Source organism: Armigeres subalbatus, chromosome 3 (genome assembly GCF_024139115.2).
Source record: "Armigeres subalbatus isolate Guangzhou_Male chromosome 3, GZ_Asu_2, whole genome shotgun sequence".
In the NCBI taxonomy this organism is placed as follows: domain Eukaryota; kingdom Metazoa; phylum Arthropoda; class Insecta; order Diptera; family Culicidae; genus Armigeres; species Armigeres subalbatus.
The window spans coordinates 203,982,854-204,005,796 of NC_085141.1; the positions used below are offsets into that span (position 1 = coordinate 203,982,854).

Sequence of the window (22,943 nt, forward strand, 5' to 3'; positions counted from 1 at the left end):
AATCATGAATCTTCAATTATGTCTATTGAAATATGGAACATATAAACATTTCAATATAATCTTCTAAATCACATTTTTAAACTTAACCCTGAGACGGGTCCTGATCTTGCTATAGCCATCACAAATTTGTTTTTGTCGTCATCGTTGTCGTCGCGTTGACCTGTTCCAGAAAGGAATCGTTTTCCCCCGTTTCTACAAAAATGTATCGCTCAACAAAAAGAAAAAAAAGTGATCGCGCGCTTTTTGCTCTACAGACTAAAACCCAAAACACTGCACGCCACCAACAAGTTCATTACTTCAAATGAAATGAATTCGCCAATGGGGGTTAAGTCATATGCTAAAAATTTATGTTGATTCGGCGGTCGCGTTTTCACTCTGCCAGAGTTCCAACAACACCAGCAGCCAGTCAGTTGTCCTGTGTATATGCGACTCTCTGCTGGGAGGAAACATCTGCCGTTCAGGTTTTCCTCTTTGGTCTTTGCATCATGCAATGCTGTGTAGCACACATAATAGCCCGGCGCGCACAACCGTTCCTTGAATGTGGTGGTGCGACCATGACTGTGTGCGAATAAAGCAGACGCCCGCAGTATAGTGCAACGATCTCGTTTGTTTAGGTTCCTACGTCCAAAACAGGATACCTAATTCGACGTCACCCTTCCGACTTGCGTTGGTGATTATGAAACCTACACGTAAACGAGCATCTCATCAGAAACAGTTTTTTTTTATCCAGCGCGGCTCAGCTGGTTTCGCTGGAACTTTCATTCACTTTTCCGAATGTCCTTGAGCACAATCCCCATTTCACGCACACGTGCAGTAGTTCGTAGTTACCTACTAGTTTTAAATGCCACCCGAGCGTACGTACGGCGGGAACACGCACTCCATATAGTGGCACTGCAGAAGGTACTGTTAGCTTGTTCCCCTGTTTTTATCAAAGAAATACAAGGGGAAATAGTTTCTTGCAACGATCCTCACGAACTCTTTTACTCATGGATGAGTGCGTATGGGCGTTTGACGGTAAGAGTCCGTTGGGTCAGGGGGTCTCAAATGCATTAGTTGCAACCCGTAAAAGCCAGCTCACAGTCTATGGCCTATCGTTCGCATTTCAATTGAATATAACCTGCACGCTAAACACAACAAAAATGTTAGATTTTTGGTTATATTTTGTGTCACATGCAGTACATCTTGTGTTATTAGTCAGATGTCGTTTGGACAAATTGACATTGCTCTTCGTTTTTCCTCAAGTGGAAGCTTGGCTGAAGGAAAGTCGTTCATTTTTATATTGTCATCAAAATTGCCCTCTCTTTCTATATGAAAAATTTTTATGTTCGCCATATTCTAATGGAACTATCAAAATCTTTACTTCCTTTCTAATTCTATCATGAAAATGTGCTTCTAAGTATGGAAAATGAACATTTATATATCATAGCCAACTTGTTGATTCCCGTGGTTTACTCTAGCATTTCCGTAAATAAAGAACACGAGATTATGTTTTACAAAATATATTTTGCTAATATCTCAAAGTATTCTTGAACCATTCATTTCAATCAGTGAAACGCTTCTCTCCGATTGAGAAACGCTCACGTTCTACCGAATCAAGGGGAATGAATCCAGACGCTACCCCCTATGTTGCGCGCATAGCTTCATGCTAATTGTGTAACGAATTTTTCCAATGGCATACAAACGTGTTCTGGTTAACTCGGTCCTACTTATGGCGTGCGTTGGCCGTGAAACACTAGATCTCTACTTTATTTCGTCATATGTTGGACGTTGTGTGTTGCAGATTTTTTTTTTCCTCCGCTTCCTTCCCATCATCACTTGTAGCGCAGTTTTGTAACACCATCAATATACACCGTGTAAACAAGCGGCAGCACCCGTCCGTCGGTCCGATGAGAAGTTGTAGGCTGTTATACAGCTTTGTTATGATTAGGAATCAGATTAACAATAACTTGTCTCTGTGTCCGGGCGGGAAACCCACCATTCACACGCCTGGCGACGATGAATAATGTTTGCAAGCAACGGTTTTTTATCTGTCTATCTCAAACAATTGTGCGATGATGAGCTCGGTATTTACATGACCGTTTTTTGCTCTACTGTCTACCGTAATGCACCTCCAACCGAGAATATTATGCCAAGCTAAAACGCTGGCTGAGTGACTCCTTTGGACGACAATTCCTCGAGCTTGCAACACTCGAAACCCATATGGAAATTTGCAGTTGCGGCTATAATTAGGAGAACGCTACTTGCGCACTGATGCACTAAACGTCTGACATAGTCGCGTTCCGGAAAATGCGCCGTCGAAAGAAGAAAGTCACTCTATTTTTGGACTCGCCGTCAAGTTATTTGAAGTCGTCGACGGGCTGGCCTTTATTTAGATATATACATTCGAATGCACCGAGAGCCTTGGAGCTTTATCCCAGAAACAGTGAAGATCTTTTTTTTTGTTTTTATTTCATCAGTTTCAATGTCAGTTTCGCAGGCAAATTCCCCATGCATAGGAATTTTAGTTATATTTGTATTTCCTTCACCGATTGATTGGTATGTGCTGTTTTATGTGTCTATGTATCGGCACATAGGCGTAAATATGAGTCTAGAGGATGCCAAACCCAATTGGCGTTTACTCTGGCGGGCACCTTAGATGATTTGTCTTTTTCGACCATTCGTCGTCCCTTAGACATATTGCCCTTAGCCCGTCATTAGTCACCCAAAAAATGCAAGAATGAGGCGAGATTGGAACACGCTGTCTTCGAATGTGCAATCGCCAGAAAGACTAAATAGAAATTCAACCTTAATTCTCTCGCACTCTCTTAAGAAATATAAACGATGAAAGGGGTGTTATCAAACGTAATTTAAGCCATTCCTGTTTTCATATTGGTATAATTAATGTTTATTAGGTACTCCGAAAAATAAAATTAATATTATCATCCAAATAGTTACATAAAAAACAAACCCATCATAAGTCCTTGTAATGCGACGAAATTGGTATTGAAGAAAACTTTGTTTTCCTTTTTGAAAGTGTTCAATACTGATTCTGAATATTTTATAATCAATTTGTATCAAGAAAAAATAGCACACAGATGAACCGACCCGAATCATCCGACATTTGCGCTATATGTTGCCAACCACTCGTCCTATCGTTTCTCCGATGTTCAAATAAACAATACTGCAGCAGTGCTATTTATTTACACTGTGGAAATGAACTGTACTTGTTATTTTGTACTGCTCATTATGAGGGTTGTTTATTAAACAAATCCTCTCATCGGTAATGATAGAAAATGGAACACGAAGGCGCAAACGCTCCAAGATGCCCGGAATCAGCTTGAAAGGCAATCATCGGCGGCTGCGTCGCACTGACGCAAGTACCTCGAACCATGTCAGTTTTATTCATCGTTGCAATGTGTCGTGGATCGGTCACTAATGGGTTTTAATTAGAGACGAGTGGTGAATACCGAATGGTAATTTACGTACCAATAAACCGTTCTCTCAAAGGCGAAGTACTTTTCCTCATTAGATGTTGGAGGTACTATTGAGAAAACACCCAGAATAATCCACCTAGCAGTGGATTACGTGATGATGGTGAGGACTATACGCTCTTCGTAAATTAGGTTGGACGTCATTTCCTCTTCCGTCTTATGAAGCACATTGCATGCTTATAAACATACAAACATTGAAAAAGCGTCGAGAATTAACAACGCTTTTATTTGCTAACGATATAGTTTCTCAACGTGTTTTGAAGTTTTATTGAAATTAAATTTTTACATACCATGACGGCTGTTTACAATCAACACTGCGAAGCTATTGGCTTAACAATGGCTCGGCCTAACATAAGACAATATTTTCAAGGAATGAACATAAAAAAATCAGCAATATCAATTCAAAATCAAATTTGTATACAACTTTACTAAAAAAAGAGTGCGCGTGGGGTAAGAGTACGTTTTCGATTTTTGAAGTTATAAAAAAGATAAACTAGCAGCACTGCATCAGTTTGACAGGTATTTTGACCAACCATTGTCATGTGTAATTGTAAACGATTTGAATAAACAACAAGGGCGATATGAAGTTATATAATTTTTTGATCATTTTGCTAAAAATAATTGTGTTTCCGCAACTAGATGATTTATATAAAAAGTGTAAGACAGGGGGAGGGGCGATTAAATGGCCAAATTTTGCGTTACGTAATTATTAGACTGTCTTCAAAAAAAATCCTTTGTTTACGGCACGCGAGACCTTTATCTTTATCTCTGTAGTTTTTTGTATATAAAAACATATTTTTCGTTTGAAAGTTCTTATTTCTAGGATCCCTTCCTCCTTTCAGAGCTACGTAATCTTTAAACAGTACATAATATACTTTTAATAAACATCGATTAAATGTGGTTAATTCTTATTTGTGTTAAAATATACTTAAAACACAAATAAGAACACATGATTGGAAAAGTGCGTACTCTTACCCCATCTGATGCGCATTCTTACCCCACCGGTGGGGTAAAAGTGCGTTTTTGAAGTGTCTTGCAATAAGGCTTCTGCTAAATCGAATTTAATTAATTTTATTATTTTTTCCATTGGCTAACATAAAAGAAGAGTATACAAATCGTTGACATTGATTTGATATGCAGAAGCTTGCTGCATAAGGGCGATTGAAAACTAAGTGCGTACTCTTGCCCACTCTACTCTATTTCTAATATTTTCTGTATTTTATCATACAATAGCATTACAAAAAAACATGTATATGTATTTGTACTAGTCTACGTTGGTCGACGAAATAAATTTAAATATTTACTATAATTCTTGTAACACATAACAATCAAATTTCAGTTCATTCAATCGTATTTAAAATTTAAAAAATCCGTTATATGAATCTAAACCAAAGCCCACTGCATCTTCAATGTATTGATGATATTGTCATTCATGACCGCTCAATAGTAAATGCTAAACGATTAGCAGCTGTTTCCAAAAAATATTTCACCCCGCAGATGATCATAAAGCATATACGATATCGTGATCGGGCGGTGTTGTCCATCCAAGATTGGTATCTCTCCGTGCGTTGAAGAGCATTCGTTCTAACTGTATTGTTGGTCGATTTCGGGCTAGGAATCCGAATCGCGTGAAGTACCCATAACTGCCGCAGCCGCCGCACCGCACTAAATGCATAGCATTGAGCCTATTGAATAGGCAGGAGCGCGCGCGTGGAGTAATCGAGAGTTGCTCAAGAGTTCATCTTCAATTTTGCGGCCCCAACTACTTCCTCTTTTCCAAGCGTTGTAGATAATCGCGCGTCGAATACACGCGGGGATCCAAAAAACTTGACGAAACAATGATCTTTGGAGTCTTACGCGCTCACGTACGGACGCGCGCTTTTCAATTATTGGAAAAGTGGTTTTGTGCACGTACCCGCGCTTGTCCGCAATGTTGAAGACATGTATGATGATGGCCGTAAGAGCTATGGTGAACGGTAGAACTTCGCGGCAAAGAGAAATAAAAAAAAGCAGGTGTCAAGTTTTCCACATTGTTGCATATCATTAGTTTGTACTTTCCTATTGATGCTTTGCTTTGTATTCGCTTCGATTTCCAATTCAGTTTCTTCACCTGAGAGATTGTCTATATTAGATTAATGCCTGTGGCAAAGACGGTAATATTTTGTTTTGCTCGAGTACTCGTTATGATCGGGGAGCTGATCCACCGTTTATGGTTAAACAGTGAATGATGATTGAAATTTAATATTGCGCCTGATGATAATTTTTATTTTATTTTCCATTTTGAATATAAGCACTTGAAAGAGTTGAATAATTCTCATTAAAGCAATCATTCGAGTGCTGTGTATTCTTATTTTCCATAACCTAGCGGCAATTGGCTTTCCGGTTAAATATTTTATCTCGATTAATTGTCTTAGTCTTTTCCAAACAACTCATAGTTTGAAAGACTCGAACTATTTTTAAAACAAAAAGCAAAAAAATATAAATTTTCACATTTAAAGTTCAGAACCGAAATACTTTTATAATAAACTTTGGCTAATATTGACCCATTTCCAACATGATTATTGTTTAGTTGCCGCAATTATACCTAAAATAATGTTAAATGTCTTTGAAGGAGGCAGCATACAGTTATCGAATTAAGCGGAATAGAGTACTTTCGATAATCATCATAGCATTCGTGAAGCTCGAGCATCCCTCTTCAACAGGAAATGGTGAAATCGACTTCATTCAACGAAGCCTTTAGTTAAGTAATACATGGCATTAGATTCAATTGACGAAACTCTCGCACACCTAGCGACAGCAGCAACAGCAGGAAAGGAAACAGAAATGAACACACCACCTCCGCATGACACCAATAAGCGAACAGCAAGAGATCCAAGCCCGAGCACAAGTGACGATCTTCGCATCTTTACCATTAGTGCGGCGGCGGTGACTTACTCCTTCTGCGAAGGTGTAATTGAAATTGAAATGTTCAATAATTTGCCGTGCACTTCTACGTCGCGTCGCGTCGCGGCAATATTAACCGCTCCTCCCCACTCCCCCACAGTCGTCTGGCTCACCGTTTGATTAGATCGTCAGATGATTTATTTTGATAAATAAGCACGGAGAAACCGGCGCAACTCGACTGACACAGCGACAACTCCCCATCGACCTACGCAATTCGTCATCATTTATAGATATTTTTCTCCAATCCCATTTTTTCTTACTTTCAGGGCACCTTTACACTGATTGTAGAAGCATGGCTTGACACGAATGAAACCACGTCACGATCGCCGGGTAAGTTTGAATAAATGTCACTACTTTCAGGTTAGATTGTCCATTATTCGGGTGGAGAAATTGTCCTCCCATTCTTTTTCAACTGTTGGGGACTAGCACCGTTGTCAAACATACGTCATCTAAAAAGCTTAACATTGTGATCCAAGTACATGAAGAGTTTAGTTTTTATCGCTAGCAACGGATTAGAGTCTTGGTAGTTATCCTTGCTACATGGATATTGTAGAAATAACAGAAAAAATTGCATCCCGAGAACCACTCCATACAGGAATCCGAATAGAAAAGAATTAGTTTACCAAAAAAAAGTCATAAAGCTGCCTCTATCTGCATTCCGACTAGATATCGTCCGTCATGGAGAGTTGAATTTTTGTCGCCTGCAACGGATTAAGGGTCTTGGCAGTTTTAAGCAAGACTAATGTTTCAATTTATCCGATTAGCGTTTGATCCAGGTCCCCTTCGCTTGTCTATCTGTGAATGTGCCAGGCGAACCGTGTACAGAAAAGCTGGTCCGTTCCGGTTCATGCGAATGTGTTTCCTTTTATGTGCTCTCTCAAAACGACGAGATTGTTCCGGTGGCGTAAGGATTCCACTTCTTCGTATGGACGCCGGGTAAAGAACGGAAAAGGCAAACAATGCACATAGAATGGAGCGAATTGCATAAAAGTGATTCCTTTTGTGTGCGGTGGTACCACTGACAAAAGAGATTCCATTTCCAATGGAAAATGTCATGTTTAATCCCTTTTCTTCCGCTTCATTCTTCGGTAGCCCCGGTATAGTTTAGTTATCTTCCCATTTTCCTACCGTTTTTGCTCCGGATATCAAAACCACGCTCGACTGACACACACACGGGGACGGGAGGGGGCCCGACGATGATGACGAGGACAACGACGGCGTTGGCGGCTTTGACACTGATAAAGACATTTGGCCCGTTCCCGCCAGCTTGGCTCACAGTGGGAAAACATAAGATCTAAGGAAACTGGTATAAATTGCAGTAGGGTAACCGTACCCTTAGTGGAGGTAGCACCAATAGTGGAGGTAGTGGGGTTTTAATGAGATTTATCATATTTATACACTTTACGATGGTTTCAGTTGATGCGTCGTGCTTTAAATATCCTGTTAAATGCAACTTATCTTAAGATTTCGCTTGAAAAACTATTGAAAACAATGATTTTCCTTAACAAAATTGACTTCCTTGCACCTATAGTGGTGCAACTGTACCAATAGTGGCGAGTCTCATAAGAAACCAATGGATAGCACCACTATGGGAACCAAAATTATTTTATAATTATTTTAAAAAGGAACAGTGTACCCATAGTGGTGCAAGCAATATTTGGTAAATGTTGATGTTAAATGACATCTATCTCATTTTTGTTAGCAAATGTATTAGTTTATCTATTGATTAAAACATCAAAGCTGTAAATTTCCCATAATTATCAATTTAAAAAAAAATATTTTCTTTTGTCGATCTACTAATACCTCCACTATTGGTACCGTTACCCTAATTATTCTTTAAGAATATAAGGTATTATCCAATATCGTAAATAATGACATGCAATATTTACTGTTTTGTAGCACAAAACTTATACTGTATTTATATGAATGTTTTGTGGTAATTTGGAAAATGTGAGCCTATTATGATAAGCAAGTTGAGTCCTCACTAAGATATTAGAGATTGATTTCAATTTAATATTTAACAATTACATTTTCATCTATTAGACATGCTCACTTGTCATCAATGTCAATACATTTCTTGATCTTGCCAATATCATTAGAGATTATAGCCTCTGATTTGCATTTTAAGTTATTTTGTGATAAAGAAGTTGCTTATTGTTTATCAAAAACAAAAAGTAATTCACTTAGTAGTGAAATGTACTTTATTTCCCGTTGTCTCCCATCAAATTACGAGAAAATTGCTTTAGAATAAGAGTTTCTTACCCGATTCCTGGCATAACATGCATAAGGTACCCCGGAGCAAGTCAAAATAGGGGTAAGTGGGTACTATGGCTGCCGATGAATCGATGAGCGTTTCAAATGATAACAATGTTTTAGAAAGATGAAGCAAAACTATCAACGAATTCACCCGACACAAAAGTATTTGGAATCAAAACCATTTGAGGCACCATACTGGTGCTATTGCTTGATCAACAAAATCATGCAAAATCTACATGTTTTACTTTTCCTTGAGTTTCAACATACGTGGGGTAAGTGGGACATATTTGAACAACATTTTCAATAGAACCATTTGAACTGTTTTTAGATTGTTGGCTAGTTAAAAATAACTTCGACACTCATATATCACATGGATCTGAATCGGATGCAGTTTGATATCGGTGGCTTCGTTGTTGAAAAGTATTGTACAGTTAATTACCTTATGTGTATTTTACATTCTGAAAGAGTAATGAGTAAAGAGTTAAAGTAATGTGTGTAATAATAAGTAATAAGTAATAAGTAATAATTAATAATAATAAGTAATAATTATGCGATGTTTCTCGTTTAGTCAGTGCAATTCATCTATTTATTACACAATAGGTTAATTGGTTTTGTCTTGAGTTTTGTTATTTTTAAACTTTGCATCAGATTTGCCGATAAAAAGTGCTTAACACATAATTTGACAATTTCGCTCTATTACAAAATTGCAACACAGTTGGTCGTCACGTTTATTTTTAAGCACTGATTCGTGAATAATTTGTATTATAAACAGAGAATATTCATTCGAAAATTGAATGATTTGTTTATCCTTTCCACTTAAAACATTTGATACAAAAGTATGCTAATGGAAAGTAAGACTAAGCTAAGTAAACAATGTAACGGCTGACACTTAACGCCAACCTTATACAACGTATAGATAAAAGCTTTTGTGCAACACGCTTTTTACAACTTAGCATTATTCTTTTTGCTCGCAACAACGCGGAATACTGTCTAGTTGTTTCCTTATGAAAATTGACCCGATCGGCTGTTGCGTTTCAGAATTATTGACAAAATATGGTTTTCGAAAAAAAAAAGTAAATGATTTTTTTCAGTAATTGCTGCAATGCTTTCATATGAAATGATGGAAATAGTAGAATTCCAAAATGTCACATATGCAACCTCTTAAACAAACGGTTATTTATTCTATTCCTACACGCTTAATTTTGTTTAGCGGGATCTCAGCAATTTGTTCAACTTTTAACCGAGATTCGCACCGCCCAGTAAACATGTTTTTTGCCAAGATTTCTGTCAAAATTTCCAAAAATCAGCTAACAAACATAAAGTTTGCCGGGATATCAGTTTTTATTTTGCTGGGCACTCGACGGTGCGGGATTTTGCCTAGCTGCAAAATCAAAAACTTAGTATATACGTATTTATTCTCAAGGAGTGAAGGTTCATTCAAGTTTTATCTTCTATACTATTTTCTTTTATACGGACCATACTGGGGTAAAAAGCACTACAAAGCAACCACCATTCAAATTTTGGACAGTTCCTTCTCACTTTATCCCACTGTGCAGCAGCAGCCAGTAAACCAACCACTGAACGAGCGGCATCACACTCTGCTGTATTGTATAGTATAGCTCCCGAACAACAGCAAAAAAAATATGCACACGTGACGAGGCGCATAAGGGATGGATGCCACCGTCGTCGGCGGTCGTCCGTGCGCGCTTGAAAACGGAGGAAAATCGTTTCGGTTTCGTTGCAGTTGCTTGTGAAATTTCCGGTCTATAGTTATTATTTTCCCTTTGCTCCTCCGTGTGTTCTTGGTAGATATGTGAAGACAACGTACCACTGGAGTACAAGGCAAAAAAAGCGAAAAAAGTAATATTCTTGAGCAGCCAGCCTTTTACTTCGTCTAATTATTCATTCAGTTCAGTACACATCCACACATATACTTTATATATTTCCAAAAAGTGTACTGAAGCGTGATATTAAGCCACATTCGTGCAACACCGAAAAGATGCCTGCTCTCTGATATGTTCATTGAGCGTCTTTGGAATTTTTCCAAAAAGTCTCCTGAGACGTTTATAAAAACGAGGAGGTTTCCAAATATATAAATTTGTTTATTGAAATTTATTTCTCAGACTTGTTTCTCTATAATAACTATATGAAAAGTTGGCTAATGTTTTTCTTAACTTTTATGCACACAAATATACACACGGACAGACAGATATTTGCTCAGTTTTTTCATGACAGTCGATTAGTATATAATATTTAATATCTCCGAGCCCCCTATAGAAAGTTTCCTTTTTCAGTGAAATCATAGCATTTCGACACAACTTTGTCCTACAAGAAAGCGAAAAATTAATAAAACGCGTCAGAATCATTTATAATGGAACTTTAATTTTCCATTATTAATCAGACTGAAGTTCCACTTCAGTAAACTTTTGTATTTCTCTAAAAGATGGAGGGATTTATTGTATTATAAATCGCAGTATCGATTTATAGAAATTGGAGACAGTTCTGGCAAACTTGGCCTAAAGTATGAAAGTCCCTCTGTATGCTTCTAACGCACCATTATTTCATCGTACTGCAGTCTTACATATCCTAAGCACATAATTTCCAGAAGCCACTTAATTGTATTTGAAACCCGAATGACCCAACTAGCGGCAGGTAGAAAGCCTAGTTTCCAAACTCTGCACATGCCTCTCCGGGCTATCAGGTTACTCCACCACACTCTGATTGTTGTTGTTTGCTCCCTGATTCGCGAGAGGAAATCCTATATGGCTGGTAGCATTTGGTTCACTTCCTCTGTTTTGAAACCCACGTCGACGACTGCCACACCGTGTGGTAGCATTTTTAACCCCTTCCGAATGTGGATGGATGGCGAGCATGAAGGTAAAACACCCGCCGACAACCGTCACATCCTTGCTTTTCGTTATAATTGAGGGAACATCCTCAATGGGTTGTTATTGTAGTGGGAATGGCGTCGTGGCGGGGATGGCAGTGGCGACGGTGGCCGGGCCTCGATTGTACATTGAACACATGGCCACAAAATGTCACTATTAGGTAGAAAGTGGAAAAAAAATCTAGACCCACAAAGGAGAAAACACGTTTCCACCTTGCCTACGGTTGAAAATTTTCGTTTGTCAGATGGTTCCACTTAACAGGAAGAATGTTATTTTTTCTCATTTCCATGCGTATCTGACGATAAGATTTTTTAGTATTGCTCTTCTCCAGCATCCGAAAAGAGCACTCGAACCCGAAGAAGCGGGAACCAGTTGTTCCCCCGTGAAGACAGTTGCTATGCTTATAATCGATGATCGTATGTACAAACAAAAGTAGACGATCCGAACCGGATACAAACGGAATGATTTATCTTCCGAGCATAATGTCATTTCTGTCTTCTGATTCTATGGATGTCATCCGATTTTGTAGAACTTTTAGAAAGTCAAATATTGATATTTCACGGCTGTTTACTACGTGGAAGCGAATTAAATCTGCCATAATGACGTCAGAAGAAAATGTATATGACCCTAGCTGCAAAGACGAGTGCTGTCGCATTGTGCACTGATCGTCTTAACCTTGTCGGTTGGTTCCCTTCTATTTTCCCTTCTGATATTTTTATGCATGCTTGTCTATCTGTATGTTATTTCTAGCGAATCTATTGATGACTATCTAAATAATATTTGTAACAAAAGTTGCTATGTGTCGTTCATGATTTGGTCTGGTTCCCGCGTTAAAGTTATATTTATTCTGAGATAGACTGCGAGATGGTACCACTTAGACGCAAACACATTTGCTCGCAATACTCAAACAATCCCCTATCACATGTTACGCCAGATTTGCTAGTTAGCCAAGATCCCCTCTTTTATTCGGATTCATACATGACGACTTGAGAAAATGGTATGCAGGCAGTGACGTTGTTGTTGAATGTTGGTGCGGTAATGTACACAGGTAGGGCTTTCGGTTCGTTGGTTGAAGGTACGACTCTGACTCAGAGGTGATTCAATGAAATCGTGTATAATTCAGGCACTAGAACGGTGTGCGATGCGCTGCAATGTAAAAAGAAAAAAAAGACTTTTGCCACATATCCCCATACAGTCAGTTCCACGCGGTTGGCGGGATCATCGTTTATTGGTCGTGCAGCAGTTGGTTTAACAGGGTCTCAAGTGGGGCTGCGCACCATCGGCTTCCCTTGATTGATGTTTTCTTGACCTAGGGGTCCCGTATGTGTGCAGCCAGCACACGTTGTTCGTTTTTACCCGTGTCTCACGTTCTTCTATTAGTTCGTAGTGCTATACAGGAATATGGTGCGTGGCAAAATGTAACTGCGGTGCGAAACCACTTTGAGAAAGCAGGCTCGATATCTCAGCGATTTCATTTTCAGAAAATGTACTATCCTTATACCAATATGCTTTTTTAAAAGATTGCTGCATCTTAAAAAAAATTCCAACCTAATACTCATACGATATCCATGAAATTAGTCTCTTCATTACATTCCATCAGAAAAGATTCTCATATTATGCTGTGCGGGCTTTAAAATGCTTGACCATGTATCACGTAGCAAAACATCTTCTCATTGCATGCTTGCTTTTAAGCACAAAGAGCATAATTTTAAGGTATCGGATTCGGATATAGGCATAGGCACCATGCTCACGTTCAGGTTAATATCGCACTCCAACCCGCCGAACCGAACGATCGTGGGGACCACCTACCTACCTCTGGTGAGGTTGGAATGTTCGTTCCCGTCTGACTTGCGCGGACCCAAATGCTTATTTGCTTTTTATGTGTATTTTGTTAAACTTGTTAACCGCTGCTCTTAATACAAGAGAGAACCTCGGCTGACTCGGCCGCAGTTATGTCGAAAAATGCCAAGTTGATGCAAGATATCGGTTTGGCAAAAAAAAAATGGTGAATTAGCTCAGAAAAGTTCTCATCTTCATTGCTTACTTGGACCATTCGCGCCTTTTAACCGAGATACATAAATCTTTCACATTCGAAATTCTCAATTTCAGGCAAATATAAAAAAATTCAACCTCTGAGGTTTACCGAACCTGCCATTCTCAAAATGCTACATAAGCCAATATGAATGCTACTAAGAGAGTAAGTTTATCCCTGACACCAAATTCCATCCATACCAGCGAGACACAAGAGAGAAACCCATTTAAGCAATCCAAGACACCCATAAGTTTAATCGTTTTCGCTTTTCCTCCATCTCCCAGCCAGCCAGGCAAACCTGGCGGCGTGGCACCAACGGCAAAGATTACTGCAAACCAATCTGAACCGGCTCTGCAGGCAAGTCGCGTTCTCCTCTCTGTCCGATGGAACTGCAGCGCAACATTTCGCGATCGCTGCTGCTGCACTTGACATGTTTTTTGCATACTTTTGCATCAATGTGCATATGAGCAAGCCGCGCGCTGTGTCGACATTCTTGGGCTCTCTTCACAGCATGATATTCAATCTTTTCGTCGTCCGCAGCTACAAACAAGCTTGCAACTGTCAAACGCCTCAGGTCAGAGGACCTGCTTCGACAAAATTACATTCAGTCGCTAAGCCTAATTTCAATTTCCATAGTATGCCGTTTGATCTAATCATATACGATTCAATTAAAGTCAGTTTTTTGAGTTTTCTCATCGTTTGTGATGGACCAAAAACAAATAATCTCTAATTAAATTATATTGCGTTAGTAGCCTTCGGAGAACGGACTAAATTAAAACTCGAAAAATTCATATAACTCATTCATTTAATCGAGTTTACACGTACCTGCGGCATTGCAGAGCCCACTTGCTGCCAACAGAGGTTAGTCCGTTGCTGGCTGGCTAGGAAAATTTCGACGTCGAACCCACCGAACATGACTGGACTTGATTCCGATGGCCGGAGCCATGTGGTGGAATGTTGAATGGCGAAGGAAACTAATAAAAACACTCGACTCGCGCGCGGCAGTTAACTGTCCAGCCAAGCGCGTCTTAGCAGCACGATTCTTTCATTAGGAGCGCCAAAGAGTGGAGCAAAATAATGACGGTGTTGAGGGGAGAGAGAGTGAGGAGTCTTCTAGTGTCTTTCTTCCATTTTTATTTTCTAGGCTAAGATTCGGTGTGGTACGTGGTACAGCTCATCCCTTCATTCAACACCGTTTGATTGGCCGATGGTACGAAACCCAGATCTGTTACCTGAAAATCAAAGGAAAAATTGGGTTGGGGAGGAGGGATGTGGTTCGGTAATTTTGATGGAATTTGTTGAAGAATTCCCTCCATCGCCAACTTTAGCGCGGTTGCTTTGGATTCCTTCTGCTGTGTCTATTTTGGTTGTCTATTTAAACTAAAATATTTTAAATGCGGCGTTACGTCGTTACGTAAAGTGGCGCGATGTTTCTTATTGAATTACCCATTCCAATATGTTGTTTGGATTACTAAAATTTGGAAATATTGCCCGAGCAAAGTCTGAGATCACATTGGAAGCGAATAGAACACATATTTCAATATCAACAACAAATTGTAATCATAATTTGTTTTCAACTTTTGATTTCATGATTGATTACTTATTTTGATTCAGTGTGCTGTTGATTTCTTAATTATATGAACTAATATTAAACTGATTACTTTCTTTGTTACGAAAACCAACATCAAAATCAGTTTTCCATTTGCTCTCACCAACAGCAGAAATAGTTTTCAAAATCAATTCTAATTTTCAGGAAGTAAAAAAAAAAACAATTAAAATTAGTTTTTGCATCATTCATGTAATTCATTTTGCATTTATATCCTCATGCGCAAACCTTGGCGTTAACTCCAACTGTAGTTTCCATTCTGGGTCGAAAAATCCCGGGATTTTGGAAAATTCTTCACTTCAGTTATACTAACAGTGTACTGTTTCTGCTCACACAATTTTTATTAGTTTTGGTAACTTAGGTAATAAACCCATAACTTTTTTTTTGTGGGTACCTCACATAAGTCATGAAAATATTGGAAATTAGATAACCCCTCACAAAGAAAACAAATACTAGAGTTCCATTTACTCCATAGCGGGCTACTGATTGATACTTCTGCCAACAGCTGTAGCTCTTCTTTATTTATGCAACTACAATACATCGTTAACAATATTACTGCTTCAAAACTATCTTCAATCTACAGCTCCCTGTTTCAAAAACAATTCCTGGACAAACCCGTTTCCCGTACAAATGACCTTCTATTCGACGTTCGTACAACAACCTCTCCGACACTGACGATTGCCCAGCACTTCTCGAAGTCTTGTCGATCAGCTCTTGAATGTTTTGATCAGAAGCTCCACCTCTACTTCTGCTAACCAGCTCCTAAACGTTTTGGTCCCAAGCTCCCCTGGAACTCCTGCTGATCAACCAGCAACCTACCGAACGTTCCAACCTCCCAATAAATTCCGTACGACGCCACTCACGACTTACGCAGCCAATCCATAATCCTGCAGCGCCGTGCGATTTATGCGGCCGATCATTGGATTCCATACTTAGTTCTAGATCCGGAACCGTTCTTGCGCCCATAACCTGTTGGAGCTAAAGGAGAGCTGCCGCTATCGGTCTGTAGCCTGACATGGAATAAAAAAACTCTAGTATTGTGTTTTCTTTATGATGGATTATCTTATCTCCAAAAAAAGATGGACTCAGTATGCTTCTACTACGCATTTTTCGTCTACAGCGAGATGTCACACAATACCTGATATTCCAACAGAAAATACGTTACTTCAATAGAACACAGAATGCAGCAACTGTATATACAACACATATTCAAAGCAATGCAAACCATCAAGCTGACTTAGACCTGACAGGAAACGCGTCTTTTCGTACTCGGCAAACATCTGTTCTAAAATTTAATTTGAACTCAGTATTATCTGCAGCTTTTGAAATTTGAACTTAACCACTGAACATTTAATGAAATCGCTTTAAAAACAAAAACCCAGATTAATGCACCTAGCGGTGATGGTGCCTTTCTCGTTTTTTTTTCGAGTGAGTAATTTCTACGCACTTTTGGCATGAAAAAAAATATTTTGGGCATATCTACCGAGCCCATAGTCCGATCTGGCCAATTTTCAATAGGAAACAATGGGACATGTTTTTGCGTCGAATGCCTGTTGCGAGGAAATTGGTTAAGGTTAAGTGCTAAAAAAGTGAGCTATAAATTTTTACGCGCATTTTTATGAGAAAAAGTATTTTGACCATAACTTCTGAGCCCATAGTCCGATCCAGCCAATTTTCAATAGGAAACATTGGGACAGGATTCTGCGTCGAATGCAACTTGTTGCGAGCAAGGTTAGGGCTAAGTGCCTGAAAAGTGGGCTAGACTTTTTGCGCACATACACACACATACACACACACACATACACACGCACACACATACACACACAGACATCACCTCGATTCGTCGAGCTGAGTCGATCGGTATATAACACTATGGGTCTCCGAGCCTCCTATAAAAAGTTTGTTTTTGGAGCGAACATATAGCCTTTACGTATACTTTGTATACGAGAAAGGCAAAAATAAATAAAACATTGAAATATCTCGGGATCTCGGGATGTTCCGGGATATACGAAACATTTTATCCCGAATCCCGGAACAGCGAAAATGCCCGGAGGGTTTTGTACGACCACAGAATGTACAGCTTTTTTGCATATCAACCCATGCTTTCTCCATTTCTTCTTTATAATGTGCTCCTTCATCGACATCGACATTATTCTACCATTCTAGCACGTCCTTCGTGTAGTAACATGATGTCAAGTGCGGCCGTCGTGATACTTCAGGAGAAGGAAAAGCCGCTTTTGGAGACATCCTTCCAAATATACCTTCCAATACAGATCCGCTTTTTCGTTGCCATTTATGCACTTTTACTTTTATGCACCTGATTAAATCATTTCGCAGAGTGTAAGCAATAATTTCAATGAATTTTACCTTCAAAAGTTGAGCTATTTTACTTAGGAACTGCATAGCACAAGTTGTATTGTATGTATTGTGAATAGGTAGATAAGGCAAAATCAGGTCAAAGAATGATTCTGCTACCGAAATGCCTTGAATCATTCATAGCTGACAAATAGAGAGAATGCCGCCAGTCGAAAAATCTAAGACGAAAATTTCCAAGATCGGACCGGACTTCGTAGACATTCACCATGGCCTTGTCTTGTATCGTCACATCTTATCGCTTGGCTTATGAAGTTCGCAACGCTGTCTTGAGCCGTATTACGCCGTAAGAATCCGAAGCAATGTTAACTGCGACATGTTCAGTGACATGAACCTTACAGTAGAGAATAATTTCAAGGCCTTTGATCGATTAAACCCTCTGAAACGCTGTGAGACTCAGACAACAGTCGTAGGTAACAGAAGCTCGGCAACGAGTGAATTTTATAGTTTTGCATTAAGTCTAATTCACCTGCATTCCATCGATCTTACACCAATTCAACATTATATTCAATGCCAGTTTGCAGAGCACAGTGAGGCACCTTGTAAAACGCTTTGGAATAAGAAGCCTCGAGCTGGCTATGATTGTCTAATTTGCCAAGCACTGTATGAGTAAACGCCATTAATTTGGATGTCATGGAACGATTTTTTATGAATCCATGTTGATGTTCCCAGATGAGGAACTGTACTGCTCTGTATAACACATCGTTCAGAAGACTCTCAAGAACTATATGGAATCAGTTAAATATTGATAATCTTCTTCTTCTTCATTGGCCTCACTGGGACATTGCCGCCTCGCAGCTTAGTGTTCATTAAGCACTTCCATAGTTATTAACTCCGAGGTTTCTAAGCCAAGTTACCATTTCTGCATTCGTATATCATGAGGCTAATACGATGATACTTTTATGCCCAGGGAAGTCGAGAAAATTTCCAATCCAAAAATTGTCTAGACCGGCATCGGGAATCGAACCCAGCCAGCCTCAGCATGGTCTTGCTTTGTAGCCGCGCATCTTACCGCTCGGCTGGTAGTTTTTTTACGTCTCCGGATTTGTAAACGGAAACGATTGAAGCAGGTTTCCGTTCATCTGGGAAAACACAATCGAATAATTCCAGAGATTAGGCACATTGCTTGATGAAGGTGGGTGGTAAGCGATCGAGTGCCAATCACACTGAGAGCTTCGAAATATCCGTCTTGCAATGAGGAAGCCGAACGGAATACCACGGGGGACTTTCAACGTATTCTTGTGCCAATGGAGGAGGATTGTCGTCATGTACTGAGGTAAAGAAACTAGCGAACAAATTTGCTGTCACGATTGATGATCGGGAGAAAAGTGTGCGATAAGTATAAGGGATATTGTTTGACACCTTCTGTTTTTAATGTAGCTCCAGAACAAAAAAGGTCATTTTTCAAATAGCTTGAAGACTTTTTATATTCTCACGAAATCGACAATGTTACATTCCGTGGAGCTGCAGCGTCCACCAGAGATGATTAGACGGTCGGCAAGTTTGTTTTTTGCTTAGTAGTGTATTTATATCAGAAAAATATACTGCCGTCAGTGCAGAATAATTGTTTATTATTGTTTGGGTAAGACTGTTCCAATCTAATCCAACAAATGGGTAGTCTTGCGCGTGTAAACAGAAAACTGCTCTCAAATTGATTTAAGCGCTTTTTGGAGCGAAATTATTTTTTGACAAATGAGTGAAACGATGGGATTTGGCACGAAAAACTCAAGCGTGAGGCATTCCTTTCAATTCGCAAACGAGTTCGCTCGCGCAGGAGTGCTCAATGTTTGAGACTTGTGAATGATTTCACTGACACTGCCAATTAGAAATCATTTCTCATCAATCAGGAATAACTACTTCTACCGTAGTTTAAATCCAACTCCTAACAATTCAATGCATTAATGTTAGACATTAATGTGTGTATCCATAATCCCCGACTTTGAACGAATGCAATCAGAGTTCCAATTCAATACGTCCAGATCTTGGGTTAACGTTGAAACGTTGTTGATGGTGTTCGATGAGTTCGTGAAGTTTTACTTTCTAGTGATCACAGAAAAGGATTCCAAATTTGGAGACCCTTCGAAACTCCACCAAATTCTTCGATCGAAAAGAGTTGAGCGTACCGTACCACTTATGAAACGCTCATTAGAGCCCTCTTTGGATACGAATTCTGGACAATGCTCATGGAAGACCAACGCGTCACTTGGACTTATCAAGCAAAGAGTGCTGCGCACCATCAATGAAAGAACTCCAAAACCAAACATTCAAGGTGTGACCCCAGCAAACAATTTAAGCTGAATACGTAGGTGTTTTAGCTGTAGAAGACGATTTTTGGTTTAGTAAGCGCTCTATCAGCTTTCAATGTTTCTTGGGCACGTGCCCTTAGCCAGAATGTCATTCAATTATTTAATGGACGCAATGGAAGATGGACTCGCGGAACCCCAGTAAACGGCGTGGTTTCAGACATATAAATGCCATATAAATGAAAATAAATGTAGTAAGCCCTCATTATGCTACTTCAAGATGAGTTAATCTAGTTGTTCTTGAATACAATGAATTCAACCAAAATTAAGGTTCATCGTCTCATTACCGTTGAAGTCTTTCGTTCGAGTAGGATTAATAATCGATTATCTTTTGTTCTAGTTCACTGTCTTCGTTGGACAGGTGTTTCGATAAGTCAAGATTTATGTAATTACAAGCTTGCTGCTGGTATCTTCACTGAGGCACAAAACTTCGACCATCCTAGGCTAGAATTCAGTAGACCATGCTCAAGTTTTAAGACCTAGTATTTTGCCAGCAAACCGGTCCAATATGACGACCGCAGTTTTGACTGATATTGGCTGGTTGGTTGGTTCGCAGTAATACCCCAGCAGTAAGTGTGCTTGGTAAAGCGTAAAAAGTGAATTGCAAGTATGAGCGCTGGTGCTGCTGCAGGTGTTTTATTTTTCTGGATGTGAGTGGTGGTTCTTTTTCCATTCCGTTTCATCGTCGCGCGGTCGTCGTCGTTCGATTTCTTTCATTCGTTTTGAGGCAAGTTTTTGAACACATCGTCGTCTACCGCTTCAGCATACCTCTCTCTACTACACGTTGCGCTCGAGCAAACAAGTTTTTTGCCTACAGGCCTCTTTATATACTTATGTGACGTGTGTGGCGTTTCTGAAAGGCATCAATTAGGCTGTACTCTACTACTGGTTACCAAAAAAATTGTTTCATCGCATCCATCGACTTCGAAACCCCATTGATGGATTTCTTCAGCATGCAACGTTGAGCTCACAATTCCACAACCGACAGCCAGCGCCCTTCCTTAACTCTGCTTATTTCAGGTTTCACCGAAAGAGCCAACGTGCGAGAAAAATAATTTGGGCGAAATACAAAATTGTTAATTCATATTCCCATAATGTATTTCCTTTGTGTTTGCTCTTTTGTTTTTACAATGCAGATTGCTTCAATTCAATTTCTCACCATTTTATTATTGCTTTCTTCTCTACCTCCCATGCATAAACATATCTGGGTTAAATCAATATTTGTAAGCAACTGTAAAGAGAAGGAAGCAAAATGCGATTGATTACTCCCCCTACCCCGGTTCTCACTCGCGATCATCGATCGGTTTTTTCGTTTTTGGACTCTACCTTCATCTTGTTTATGGTGCAATACACAGCATCCAAGAAGTTGAAATTAATAGTAGGTAAATTTGTTTAATTTAGGTTTCTCTTTCGAAGCTAATCAGTTTTAAATTAAGACCCAGCTACTGTAAGCGCAGAGCGCCTTGAGCGATGAAATTTTCGGTTGGGAAAAGAGGGAAATGGTTCATCATTTCCTGCCCGCAACTTGCATGGGTGCCAGTGAAAACAGAAACACAAACAACCTTATATTTTTATATATCTAAAATTTTATTTTTTGGACCATAAGGAAATATTTTTAATGATCTACTAAAAAATATAACATATTTTCATAATTATGATAAACAACTCCAACGTTCCTTTGTCACAAAACGAACATACATTCATAAACACAGAATAACCTTCAAAATTATTTTTTGTTGTTCATTTATTTGCAGGCATTTTGATTTCACGCTTCTCAAACCAAAGAGTCCTGGATGTTTCGCCGGAATGGACGGAGGATAGTAACAATTCGTCGCATTCGAGCATGCAGTACGCATTTCGTGTGACCTGTGACCCCTCGTACTTCGGATCGGGATGTGCCAGTTTGTGCCGCAAGCGCGACGATCAGTTCGGGCATTACACTTGCTCACCAACAGGCGAGCGCGTTTGCTTGGCTGGCTGGCAGGGAGATTACTGCACGAAACGTAAGTATTTTTATTGTATTATCATACTATCACGTCAAATTCTACTTGATTGAATTTATAGATTTTTTAAACATGTATAGAACATAAGTTTCGACAATTTCCTATTTCAGTATTTTGCTAATTGTAATGAAAAACTATGTTATTATATTAACTCAAAGCTATACTAGCATTGTTATAATTGGTTCTTCAAAGGGACTGTCCATATATCACGTGGTCAGTTTTAGATTCCCCCTCATCCACCGGGGTCATTTTCTCAAACATTTTTTTTTTGTTAGACGTGGACACTCGCTATACCCCCCTCACCCTAAACTATCCACGTGGTATATGGACAGCCCCAAACAGCTTCACGTTTGCTTTTCAAATATCCAATTGACGTCAAACATGCTGTGTCGTACACGGAGGGCTCCACATTTCCTATCATGTTTTCAAATACTTATAACTTTATGATTGCTACCAATTACAAAGTTTGTTGCAAACACTGTTTTTAATAAGAATTATCTTAAATACAAAAAAATCCTCAACATAACGGGGATCAAACCTACCGAATCTAAAATGAAAAGTACACGGCTTACCGCTTCAATTTAATTAGAGGGTTGCTTTAACTCGAAGTAATTCGCCAACAATCAGCAGCGACTAGACAAGCGTGCACCTATCCGTGCCGAGGTGAATGTTGCAAGGTTCCAATTATTCTCCTACATGTGCAATACCACTCCACCCAACGTGGATGAGCAGCGTGTGTGCACACCAACATCCATCTCCACTTCAGAGGCGGCCCTCCAATCGAAAGAAAGTGAAGCAGAGGCAAATTTACTGCGTTGCTACCGAAAATGTGCAAAATAACCGTATCCAGTACGGTGTTCGGAGGCGCTTGCTGCCGCTGCTGCTGTTGCAGTCAGGGCATTTTAAACCTACACTTTACTTTCGAAAATTGCGCGCACCTCTGCGCGCGGTAATTAAGAAACGGGGCTCTCCTTTCATTTGCCGTGCAGCACATACACAGCCACACACGCTCACATACACGCCTAATCACAAGGTTGAAATGCGCTGAAAAAGACGCCCGAAACGTAAC

General features: G+C 39.5%; 1 protein-coding gene across 1 annotated transcript in view; it reads left to right on the plus strand.

Moving 5' to 3' along the window:
* Positions 1 to 22,943, plus strand: part of LOC134226921 (neurogenic locus protein delta) — a 67,820-nt gene that overhangs the window by 17,607 nt on the left and 27,270 nt on the right. The window contains exons 4-5 of the mRNA XM_062708035.1: positions 6,680 to 6,743; positions 21,626 to 21,874. Of these exons, the coding sequence (XP_062564019.1) occupies positions 6,680 to 6,743; positions 21,626 to 21,874 (313 nt within the window). The remainder of the gene's footprint in view (positions 1 to 6,679; positions 6,744 to 21,625; positions 21,875 to 22,943) is intronic.